This window comes from Triturus cristatus, chromosome 3_1 (genome assembly GCF_964204655.1).
Source record: "Triturus cristatus chromosome 3_1, aTriCri1.1, whole genome shotgun sequence".
Taxonomy (NCBI): Eukaryota; Metazoa; Chordata; class Amphibia; order Caudata; family Salamandridae; genus Triturus; species Triturus cristatus.
Window position 1 is genome coordinate 984,165,159 of NC_140583.1, and position 13,177 is coordinate 984,178,335.

Genomic DNA, 13,177 nt, shown 5'->3' on the forward strand with positions numbered 1-13,177 from the left:
CTGTCCTAGTGAGAGTCAATGGTTTTATCCCAGCCCTACAAGCCTCTCAGAGGGGCCAGCCTTCCAGCCCTGAGCCCTCACAGAAGTGCCCGCCTCTGTGGTAATCTATCTCTGCCTCTGTGCCCGAAGTGAGTCTCGCCCGGTGCCCCCCTGGCATTTGCCAGCTCATAGCCGGCAGTCGCCGGTGGCACTCAGAGAGTACTCTGGAGCAGGCGTTCACAGCCCGGGCTCGAGCCTCGGAATGCAGAAAATTAGCCACGCGCGGATGGGCGTGGCCAGCGCAGGAGGCAGGAGGCAGGAGGCAGGACCCAGGACCCGGCGGCCTTTAAAAACCCAGCGCGTGCCAGTATCGGCACAGAGCATTCGTAGCTCAGCGCCCAGAGGACTCTGTACTTGCACTCTCTCCCAGGATTACCCGAGCCACAGGACATGGCACACAGACCGGCCTGCGTTCTCTCCATCGCCGTGGTGCTCTGCATCGTGCTGGAAGAAGGTGAGCTTCAATGGCACTTCTTGCAGACGTGCCTCGTTAAGGGGGATTCTGGGAGCAGGGGCAGAGCTTGAATCCTTTAGAGGGGTGGCTGGCGCCGGGACTCTTTGTGCACATATGTCATGCATGAAGAAGGGTGTTGGGAGCATGGGCATTGCATGCATACACATGTCATGTAAACGGTAGTCTGGGCCGGGACAGGAGCACCGCGTGCATTCACAAATATCGGCCATGCTTAGGGGTTTTGGAGGCGCTACATGCATATATGACACCTGTGATTACATCTGGTAGGTGGCAGGGGCACTGTATGCATACACCACACGTACACGTAAGTATATGGCGGGCATAGACATGCATACATAGATGCACAGGTGCTAGCCAGTGGCACTTCAGACAGACATGTTTTCCATAGGTTAAGGGGTGCTAGTAGCATTAGTACACCTTCTACAGATAAATGTAGGGCTGTGAGGAGCAGGAGCCCTGGAACAAATATTATACATGGGATCAATGCATATCTTTACATATGTTGAGATAGCAATGAGGCTGCGTGCGTTAGATAGACAGACAGACAGACTGACTTACTTTAAGGTGTCATTCCCGAGTGCTGATTCGCCAGTAAAATACTATTGAAACCGCTTTAGTTTTGAGCCTATGGAAAATATATTTATATAACGCCACGTGCTTTTAAGTATTCTGTACATGCATTCATATACTTTAACAGTGTCATGATTTTTTTTAATCTGTGATCATTTAGAGAGGTTCCGCGGGGTTGGTGCACCTGCAGCGAGGGTTTGGTTTTGCTCTAAGCTTGTAATTAGTAAACTGAGCGCGACAGACTGCTCCCTGAAAGGCCCGAAGGTCTAGGGCCGAGTCAGTAGCATGGCAGGTGGAGCCTTTAAGGCCGCGCCTCAGTCAGTTTAACAGGTAATGTAAATATCCATTTTTGGTGAGCACTTTCTGCCCGTCTTTAACCATTATCTACGGCCAGATTTCGCAGATGAGGGGAAGGGACACCGTGCGGTTTGCTCAGGGTCATAAAATGTGCTCAAAAGGGAAAGCCGGGATTAGTGCTTGTTTGCTTTGTGGCAGTGATAAAAAGAGGTCAGTTATGCAATGCCGCATGGATGGAGTACAATTGAACCATCGGTGTTCTCATTTTTTATATTTGCCCATTTTCTGAGTATTTTTAATTTGTGGATTTTAAGCACTGAGATGAGCAATGTGTGTATTTATTGAAAAATCATATGGAGAAAGAAAACATAAGACTTTAAGCCGATAAAGACTGAGCAATGTGTTTATAGCGGTTCACACAACCGAAGATGAGTGGACAAGTGTATAAATGGAGACCTGATCCTTAGTTTAGGGCGAAGTGACTTTGTGCACCTGCAGAGAGGCGGCTGGGGCTATTCGTGAATGTGGCGACTGCATCTGCATGCACTCAGGCATAAGCACTGATGTATCTGTGCTTATGTCTGAGTGCATTAATAAAGAATGCACTAAAGTGGGTGCCGGTAAACTTTGTGTGGTCGATTGATATAAACATATCCTGATGTGGCTGAGCCCATTTGGTGAGCCCCGATCTATTTTTCACTGATACATGCTAAAAGTGATGGGTGAATGTACGCTTTTAAAGAAGGGGAGATGGTGTTATGTACGCTGCGCCATTTTTTGACATGCCATGTATGCACGTGAGAAGGACTCCAGGTTGCATGGACGCGGGTAACAATCATGTCGTGTATTTAGATGCCCGCTACTTTCTGTGCTGGTATCACTGTTTTCTGTGTGCTGCGTGGATATCCGTGCGTAAGATGCCTCGGCCTCCCCGCTCGCTTCACATCCATTGCACTGACGGTCACACGAGAAGATTAGACTAGACCACATCACGTGACCCGTATCTCCTTCTGTCCTTGCACAGGTAAAGGGAGCCCCTTCCCGGAAGCAGATCCGAACCCCGCCAGCGGCGCGAGACACCTGCGCACCAAGAGGTGTTCCTGTAACAACTGGCTGGACAAGGAATGCATCTACTTCTGCCACCTGGACATCATCTGGGTCAACACCCCTGGGTGAGTACTTGCGCCAGCGCCCCCGTGCACACCCCCTCCGGAGGTGCATGGTTGTGCAACCCCTTCCAAAAGCGCACTGCGACAGGTAATGGTTTTAGTATTTAAGGGAACACTAGGTGTACCATCCATAGGGTCTTAATCCAAAATCTTGGCGAGTTAACATGGCTCCTGCTGTCCAAAGCGCTATATTACGATACACATACGAGCAAAGCTCTGTACAGGTGCATATAACATAACACATAGATCCTATGTGGGCTCCAGTTTGCTTCGGTCGGTGTTCGCTGTCAGGGCTTAGGGGGCTGCTGGCAGGATAAGCACCAGCGCCAGGCAGAAGACCCAGGTGGGCTTACAGAAACTAGCAAGCAAACCAACAGCTCACTTGTTTTCCCCATTAGTGCCCGAGCAAGGGCGGCAAACCACAGACCTCTCCAAGGGGCATATTATCAAGGACGGCGGTAAAATTATCGCCGGTTTAGCGGCAGAAAACTGCCGCTAAAGCGGCGATAATGGGCTTGATAATATGCCCTTGAGAATTCCCATGTTCTGGTGTGAACATGGGCTTCTATTGGAATTCTCCAGGGCATATTATCAAGCCCATTATCGCCGCTTTAGCGGCAGTTTTCTGCCGCTAAACCGGCGATAATTTTAACGCCGTCCTTGATAATATGCCCCCAAATTCCTCCGTTTGCTTTTTAGCGATGATATTCAAAGCCAATGAAAACACACTTCAATCAAATGCATTCTGGATACAACCCAGCGTTTGTTTTCAGTAAAATCGCACCTGCGTTTAAAACCTCAACATTTATGAAATGCGTTTTTCTAGGTGCGCTTTTGAACAGACCACATCGTTTTGTGCTCTAACGTTTTCAAATTGGACGACTAGTACATTACGCCCCCAGCGGACAGCCTGCTGCGCTTCAGGCATTCACTAAACGTAGTGTTTTTATCGGACATGCCTATTGGTTCAATGGAAATGACTTTGGAAGTGATCTGGCAAAGCTCTCACAGTATGGAGTAACAGACAGAGGAAACTGACATCTATCAAATGCAGCTCTGAGCGCAAGCTTTGGCAGCCAGGGCGAGTCATAGTTTCAGATCTCCGAGGGCTTAAGCAGACACGCAGGAATGGCTACCAGAGATAGAAAAGACGAAGGTCCGAGCCGAGGTGTACAGAAGTATCAACAATGTAACTCATTGCAACAAATAATTGAGAACAAAAATGATAAAGGTGACAACATTGTCTTTGGAGGGATGGCAAGAAACCAGTTATATACACTGCTTTAAATAGGCCGGTACTGCCCGGTACGGAGCACCGGCACTTTTTTATTTTGAGAGGGAGAGTACCTGCTCTTCCCTAGAGGGACGTATTCCTTTTAATTGGAGAGTCAACTAATTAAATATTGCGTACAAATTCCTTATTTATCATTTACTAAGCAAATGTGTCTTAGAACTCCAGAGCCATTACGCCAGAAAACTTCACACTTTTAAAATACCAAAAGCAAGGTTGTCTAGATCACCGATTTTCCTGTTGAGCAGTAGTTCTCACTCCATCGTCACGGGAAAGATGAGAGGCTTGTGCGGCCCGATTTAGTAAATGTGACTGGTATGTTGCAACCCTTCCCTGGACCTTCGACTTGCACTTGAGGTGTGCCACACCTCTTCCAGTCACCACGTGCCTTATAAGATCAGCTTTGACCCAATCTTAGAACGGTGTCTAGGCCCTACCCCCGGTCTAATAAAACCTCCACCACCAAGCCACTCCACTCAGTCTGTTTTTGTCCAGCAGACCTTGCGTGATTTTGTTTTGCAATTGCTCATTCAAGCACTTGCATTCGTCTTTACAAAGGTGTTTCCTAAAAAAAAAAACAATACTGGTTTTAGCCTTGTGATATTCTTTCCCGCCACCGCTGTCATAGCTAAACGGAGGACTTCGTAGAACGCGAAGCCCCCAATACGTATGTGCAGCGCGATAATGCAAAACTTCCTGGTACATCCTGCCACCTGCTGTTAGGAATGTGCTCTGCAGCAGACAAAAAAAAGCACACACACACTCAAAGCAGAAACAGAACTTTTTTCCCGGCAAAGAAAGTATGCAGCAATTACGTAGAGCTAGATTCCATCAACTTGCACCTGAAAGAGTTTCAAATAACCGGATTTGCTATTTTTAGCTAGTACGTGTCCTTTATGCACAACCCCATTTCACATAGCAAAAGACTGTTCCCGATTTGGATTTAATCTTATCCTCCACATGCATTTAGCTCACTGAGCTACTCCACCTGCCTGCTGTCTATACCTCCACACTGCTCCATAGCAGAGCATTCATGCTCACGCACTGCTGGGTTCTTTTTTTCTAGGCCAGTTCGGTACAGAGGTGCCCAGACACGAATTAATGATAGTAATAAAGTAATTTAATCGGGTCCGTGAGCAGCTCTTTTATGTCGCTGTCAGCAGGCTGGTTATTAGTGCGCCCTGCCTAGCAGCGGCGCAGGGAGGGGATTACTCCGAGGTGAGGCGATGTTTACTACAGGTCGCGTCCAGAAGAGCGCAAATATTAGCTCAGAGCGGTTGCTGTCACCGGCTGGAGGGAGGAGACGCTCTCTTTCTTCAGAAGGGGAGGCTATTTTTAAATCCTGGCGTGTCTCAGCGTCAAGGCATCTTTTTTGTGTGTTCGTGTGACTCAGAGTAGAGATTAAAATGCCTGGACTGCGAGCGGGTGCTGAACCAGGGCCGCAGCCAACAGAGCCGGCTGAATTTGTTTTTATGCAGAAGAAAACCACGGACTTTTGAATCTACTTTCGATTTCAGCCCGATGGTAAAACTTCGTCAGTTTATCAAAACATCATTGCCCAGAGAAATATTTATTAATCAATTCTTCGCTGTACAAAAATAAATACACAGGCTATCTGCGATGAGAATATGAGTCAGGAAATAGCGGCTAGGAGTGACCTCTGAAACGAGGCGCTAGTTGGCCACACATGGTGCATTTGTATACTCGCAGTGTCTGCCTCAGCGATTCTGAGAAGGGCAGTGGTGGAGCTCAACAGATTGAATAATATATTTATTTGTGATTAAAGTGATACAATCAAAATATGTATGAGCTAGGTTCAGATTATATCAATTGGTATTACAATAAGAGAGTTTAAGGTATCAGGACTGATATTGTCAATCCTAGTTTATTAAAATTCTGACAGATTGTAACAATATCTAAAACAGTATTTTTGAGGAAATGCTAAATACTTTCTATTGAATTGCACTGCATTTATATTGTATTATACTTCAATCTGTACAGCGCTTTTTACCTCTGACTAGCCCTTGAAACGCTTTATTTACATACTGTACCGAGTATGCTTGCAGTTTGGTATTTTAAAACCAGGGCTGGTATTCAGCGGTACTTGGCCTGCTCTAGCCTCACCTTTGCCAGTGAGTTAAGCGACCGGCTGCTTGTAAACTTGACTTACTGGTACGAACCGCTACACGAATAAGTGACAATAAGTGACAGAGGGGCTGAGGTGAGCGGTCAAGGACTCTTCTCCGTTTCTGGGCCAGTGCTGTACAACGATTTTAATTGGTGTCATAAACAGCGTTAAAAGGAGGGCAGAGTTTAGTTGGCAGGGGTGCAGGGCTTAAGCAGGCTTTTATGGCTGCAGGCCTGGTGAAAATTCGTATGACTGCATATGATCATTGCATTTGCTTATGGGATCTCGTCCGGTTTTCTCATGTCCCTCCCTCTACTTGTTTCCACAGGCAGACCAGTCCATATGGCCTGGGCAACCCGACGAGGCGCCGCAAGCGCGCCCTCACCCGGTGCGCATGCGCCAGCGCCGACGACACCACGTGCTCTACGTTTTGCCACAGGTGGGTACTTGTCTTTACCTATCCCAACCGAGTAATTGCTCCATGATCTCGTTTTAAATCTCGCTTTCTATTCTTTCCTCATTTTCCGATCTGTTGCTTTCTTTCAGTTTGCCATTTCTTTCTATGGATCCCTAATGCCATATGATATTTTTCCGTCCCGTTTCTCTAGTCACATTTTCTTGTTCTCATACCTCTTTTTTATTTTATTTTTTAGAGTTTGTACTGCCACTTTGCCTCTACTGTTGACTTCCGCGTCTCACTTGCACGTGCTGACTCAACCCTCCTATTACGTTTTTTTTACTTGTTCCAACCTTTCTCTTTTTTGTCTTTCTCACAAGCTATCTCTTATTTTCTTTCTATATATCTCTCTCAATATATCTTCCTTTTTTGACCTGTAACTTTTGCATATGTTGAAATCATTAGCACTAGTGGGCCAGGGAGCTTGAAGCAGTGGGTGTCACGAGACAGTACATGGCAAGGCATGCTGGTACTGCAGCGTGCACAGACTTCACGTTGCCAGCGCAAGCTGCTGTTCACGTAATCCAGGGTGATTTGTTCACCTTGAGCTAGGCTGCCCTGAATAAGTAGCTCTTTATGCTCCACTGGGATTGCTAGTCTGTCCGGTGCCTTTTACAAACATAGAAACCGCCCCCATCCCGACCATAGAACAGGCATACAAACAGCCACAAGATGGCCCACACACTTACCCGTCAGACCTGCACTTCGGGCATACCCTGGTTGCCTACTGGGCAGTCAGACCCTGCTTACAAACCGTTGGGTGTGTCGCAAATTTATTTACGTCAGACGCTGGCTGACATAGAACTGAATGTGCCCCAGCCGGACCGGCCAATCAGAGTCGGAGGCACCTGCTTTTTGCAGATATTTCTTAATATCCTCCTGTAGCCCAGTCAGCTTCTGATTGATTAATGGGTCTTCACGGACTTCGCCTACTCCCTGGTTGAAATCCCCAAGCAGTCACTATTTTGGAGGAGGATATTGCAAGGCGAACCCATAGCAGTTCAGGCCGGGCCTCCCCTCGCCCGGAATGAACCCCCCCCCCCCCCCCAGGGATGGCTCCTGCCTGCAGTTAGAGGGACACGCCTGCGAGGCAGAGGCCTGGCACCAGCCGGCTGCAGGTGATGCCGTGCCAGGGTGGGGCAAAGGATGACTTTACCGCTGTAAATTGCATTCCTTTCAGCTAAGTGTTTCTCCTGTACAAGCTCCCACGGGTGGAGAGGTGTCGAAATAAAAGTCAATTTTGATTATGCCATGAAAATACCAGAGCCATAAACACGCTGTAAAGTACCGCAGCTATAAAGCGTAACCTTTCCCTGACAGTTAAACGTGGCAGCTTTTGGCACCGGGTTGCGTGTTGTTGTTGGATTCTCGTGTTGCTGCAAGGCCTGAAGCTCGCATTAGCTCACACGTTGTGTTTATCATTCTCCAGCGGCGTCACGAACACTGCAGAGGACAAGGGAAACGCAGAGACAGCGGGAAGACGAGACACGCTGCAGGGTGGAGGAGGAAAGCTCCTGAGAGTTCTAAGGTGAGCACCCCGAGGTCGATGGAGCACAGAGTGTCTGTGCGGCAGGGGCTTGGCACATGCCTCTGGGACACCCAGATGAGTTGGTCGGGTGGGAGAGTAAAAGAGGTAACTGCAGCCCCTCCCTATAGAAATCAGCACCTGTAAACCTTCCAAACTCCTGAAGAGCAAGGGGAGAAGGACCAGAGGCAGACAAGAGGGTGCAGCAAAGCGCTGTCTGTGCCCCAGAAAAGAGCATGGCATAAGCATGGGTGGGCCTTCCGAAGGAGCCCCATCTAAGGCTCCTTGCAAGGTTTTCCAGAGGAGCAGAGTAAAATCCCCAGAGAAGACCATTCTGAAATGAATCGTTTAGTCCCCATAGAGGGCTATAGGAGCCAAGCCTAGTCCGTAGACAAGACCTTCCTCAGTAACCGAGGCTGCGTCTCAGGGATAACCCAGCTCAGAAACCAAGCTTAGACCTTAGTAAAGACCTTTCCCAGACCGAGCATTGGCCTTTCTGAGGACTAAGCCTAGGACTCGGGGAAAGCTTTACTCAAACCATACCTAGATCTTAGGCAAGACCTTGATCAGGAATCAAACCTAGACTTTAGGGAAGGCCGCACTGAGGATGCGCACCTTCCTAGGAGGCCAAGAATAACCCTTAGATAAGACCTTTTGGGTGAACCAAACCTTGGCCATAGGTAAGGTATTCCGGCAAATTATAGTTGATCCAACATTCGTTGCACTCTTGCAGTTCTCTGCAGATTTCAGTCCTTACCTTTCTGTACCATGTAGTCATGTCTCTAGGGTGGCTTTAGTGAGGAGTTACATGTGGGTTCCTGGGGCTGCTTCTTCAATACATCACTGTGGAGGCAAATGCATTGCCCCAGAGGATGTTTATGGATAGTGATCTGACAGTCATGGTCCAGGCACACCAATCTGCCACACACTGTCAGCAACCAATCCAATTTGAACCCATCAGGTTACTACATACCTTAACATTGACTCACTAGATGATTGGCATAGACTATATGATGACTATTGAAATCGACTCAACTTTGTAGTGATGTAGCCCCTAGAAGAGTTGAGATGGCTTGAAGGAAACAAACCGACTAATGGATCTCACATCCGTTTGAGGGATTTAAGACTGATTGTTCCACTGGAGAGCAGACACTGACCTTTTGAATCTTCTTTTTCAGGGATGTTGCCTTTTCCAATTCTGTCCATGCAAGATGGCGACACAGTGTAAGGAGGAGGTCCCTCAGTGAGCTGCCATGGAGGAACACTGCATGGAAGAAGAGAAGATAGGAGGTGCCGAAACCACCCCCTTTTATGCAAAATGTTCTGCAGTCCACGAGGGGCTACAGAGTGCATGCAGGCAACGAGAGGGGAAATCAGCCTTGGATACAACACGGAGCCGGGAAGGCAAGCAGAAGAAGCGCGAGAGTGGTGGATCAGCTAGCGGCTACTGATTATCTGCACCGTGACGGCACATGTGTGACAGAGGAGTGTAGGACACAGACTCCCGCTGAGAAGCAGGATCCTCTTTGACTCAAAAGATCAGCAAGTTGAGGACCAGGCATTTGGAGGACATCAGCAGGATGTCCCAGTGGGTTCATAGGAAGAACTCCCTTTCAGAGCAATCTGTGTGTCAGGGAGCTGTATGGAAAATGGAAATATCTGTTTTTACACTACGTTGTGTATTTGACCAAATGTGGAATTGGAATAAAAGATTCTACAATTATTTGTGCCTTCGCTGGCTCTAAAAGTACCACCACCCCTCGTAATGAGGAATTTTGACTTTGGTGGTGTAGCAAACGAAGACTAGTTGTCTCACGCCATATCAATGCACTGGCATTAGCCAAAAGTTTCTTGCATCTCAGACAAAAAAAGGTTCATCTAGGATGCTTCTCCGAGAGCCATGTATTGTGAGTTAAAGACTCACAGCAAATGGTGGTCCGCCTTCTGCACGTGGACTGAGCAGGTGGATTTCCCAGTCTTGTTGTGTCAGTAAAGTGGCTATTATCTACCAAGGACCTTTAAGCTTCCATGTCTGTTTTGACTAAACACAATCATTAAAGACTGGTGGCCACCAAGATGGCTTTGGGAGCCAAGGACCTCTTTTACTGATGCGTAGGGAGGAACACTGGACTTTTGGACAATGTCTTGTTTGTGCAATTCATTGCATTTCGTCTGTCTTTTTTTCTTCTTTGAACAAGAACCATGATATGCTGCCCAGACAGCTCCTAATTCAGGAAATGCATGTAACTGAAACTTGTTTTCTTGACTATGAGATGAGTGCTCATTGTATAGACCTATCTGACTGAAGACTGTCTGCTGCCTCTGAAGGTCCTGTAGGGTTGGGGCAGTGTCAGTCACATATCAGGTGATGCCTGACATGTGAGTGACTATGCACACATTTCATTGCTTCTGGTGGTGTTGGAGGGGGTACAACACAGGACAGCCATGTCTCTTCTTCTGATTGTCACTCATGCAGTGTGACACTTAGGGGTGGGGGTAAAGAGACAGGAGGGGGTGGGGCTGATCACCAGTGTCTCCTGGCACTTAGGACACACAGCACTGATTTAGACTGCATTTTTGCATGATAACATAAAGTATGTTTGCCTGTTGGGGGGCAGATGAGTAGGCGGGGGGGGGGGGAGGGTTGATTAGGTGGGAGGATTAGAAGGAAGTCTCTGCTTCCAAATTGCTGCTAGAAGTGTACACCTCAGAAAACCGAGACCTCTGTGAGGTTGCCCAGTGCCTTGTAGTGCATATTATGATAAAATTAGCCCGATCCAGGGACTTGTGAGTGACAAATGTTCGAGTGAGTTTGACAACGCTTATATCCCTGAAGCATGCAGTTATTTCCTGAACTTAAAAGCATCCAAACATGGCTGAACTTAGGTAAACAAGGGAAGAAAGGAACGTTCTCTGTCACTTTACACACATACCCTAAAGGCCAGCCTATCAATGGGCAGATTCCCTACCCAGTACAAGAGGAAAAACAAATATGGAGCTTTTCTCCTGCTAGCATTACTAGTGATGCGATGGGTTGATTTCCAAGGAATCCCATTGCAAACATACACGAGAAATCAAACCCAACAATCAGGTGATTTGCCCAAGGTCCCCTGATATGTCAAGTTGTGTAACTCTTAGGTAAGGACCATCTCATTTGAAACATAGAGTGAAATCGTGAGCATACACAGCACCCTCACACCGACCTCTGATATCCTGGTGGTAAGGGGGTAGCTTCTATGGGTGCAGCAAGTGCAGTGGCACCGGGCCCTGAGGCATGAGAAGCCCACTGAACCCTGATTATTGCTGTACATCATAGTTTAAAGAGTGACCAGGAGGCCCATGTCCTCCTTTGTACTAGGGCCTATTACACACCGGCTATGCTGCTGCCTGGCATGTAATTGACTCAGCACCAGCCCTTTGAGAACGTTCCTGATTTCCCTATAGGTCAATCAGCCTGTGAAATGTTCACTGGTACCAAGGGGGCTATTAAGCCACTCTCAGCACTGATATGTAATTTTGATTTAGGGCACATCTAAAATGAAACTTCTAGTGCTGCCTTCCCAAAAGTTTGTGTGGAAGGGAGTATGGATGGGAGTTAATGAAGAGATGACTGAACGTTTGTAACTGACAAGCAATGCCGAAAAGATTTGTATTTTTTTGTGTCCTCTAAAACTTTGCACATTTTTGATCGTACACAGTCCACTACTATGTGTCTCGCGAGCATCTCCTATTTAGGGATGTTGAATGCTACTGTTTTTATCTATTTATATGTAAATTAACAGATTTAATAATTTATTGCAGGTTATGCGGTGTATATATATATATCCTTCAGAGCTTGCCCATATTTATTTAACCTATGGAAATATTTTATATACAAAACCTTTACTTTGTAATAAAATGAAAAATAAGAATGGACTGGTCTTCCAGATATGTTTTCTTTATATTTTATTTACGGGGTGTATTGAAGCAGGTAGAATTCTTTCCCTTGTGAGCAATGACAGGTAATCAACCACCCAGCCAAACGAAAACCGGTAAAGTCCTTTGGTGCTCCCATCCATGCACTTACTACACTACAGAGTTATTTAGCAGGATCAAACTCATTTTACTTCTTTCACATTAACCAACAGAAACCAATACTAAATGAAGTGACAAAAGATGTTATGTGGATTTTTATCCCATCCTATCACCTGTGAGGGTATTCTGGCACTTTGCAGGGATGTGTAGCTTGCCTCGAGAGGCAATTTTCCAAAAGCCAGGTCTTCAGTTTCCCGTGGAATTCAAGAAGTGATGAAGCGTTAATGTGGTGTGGGAGGCTGTGCCATGCTTTAGGAGTGATGTGTGAGAAGGCACGACCTCCTACTCTGCTTTTGCGTAATACGTGGCTAGTGAGAGACCAGAGGTGCCTAATGGGTTGGTTGAATCATACGTGGCTGTTCAGGTAGGCAGGGCCCACGTCGTGTAGTGCTTTGTTTGTGTCGGTGAGGAGCTTGAACCGGTCATGCTGGTGTATAGGGAGCCAGTGTAGTTCCCTTAGGTGTGGTGCAACATGAGACAAGTGTGGGAGGTTAAGAACCAGTCCTGCAGCTGTATTCTGAATGGTCAGAAGACCTTTTATGAGTTGGTTGGTGTCAGAACCCCTTTCAGACTGCCACAGAGTAGGCAGAGTCTACTTGGCCCAACCGTGGCAGTTCAGGCTTTTTAGTCCTGATTTCCTAGGACCGACTCACTAACTGAGCCAAGTATCCCTTCTGCATTTGACTCTCTGGGTATGAATGGTCAGAGCAATGCAAGGCTCCCTCGGTGTGGAGGTACATACATAATAGAGAAAAAAGGCTCACAACTCAACATGTGTGCAGCAGCAGTAATAAATCATTGTCAAGCCATATACTTTTAATGAAAAAAAGTATTTTATTTTCTACCACTATTCGTACAAAGGAAAAATACGAGATCCACAAACTACACAGCCCTCCCCTGGAGTTGGGGCTCTATTGTTTCTTTGGTGGTTCCTTGCCCCACTTACTTCTCAGGTTAGCGGTCATGGTTATTTCCCATTAACTCAATCAATCAATAAATAGTTTTATTCAAAAGTATAATGAGATTCAAAAAAGCACATAAAATATTGCATCAAATATAATTCATAATTCCGAATGATAGGTCAAGCAATAGTTAAAGCTAAAACATAACAACATATGTTGAAATAAATTTAGGACAACATAGGATACGGGC

At 46.7% G+C, this 13,177-nt stretch overlaps 1 protein-coding gene across 1 annotated transcript; it reads left to right on the plus strand.

The window, feature by feature from the left end:
- Positions 1–353: 353 nt before the first annotated feature.
- On the plus strand, positions 354–11,864 carry EDN2 (endothelin 2). Its single transcript, XM_085645664.1, has 5 exons — positions 354–493; positions 2,406–2,553; positions 6,298–6,408; positions 7,856–7,954; positions 9,130–11,864. Exons 1-5 carry the CDS (start codon positions 430–432, stop codon positions 9,236–9,238), a joined length of 531 nt encoding a protein of 176 aa, XP_085501790.1. The 5' UTR covers positions 354–429; the 3' UTR covers positions 9,239–11,864.
- The last annotated feature ends 1,313 nt before the right edge of the window (positions 11,865–13,177 follow it).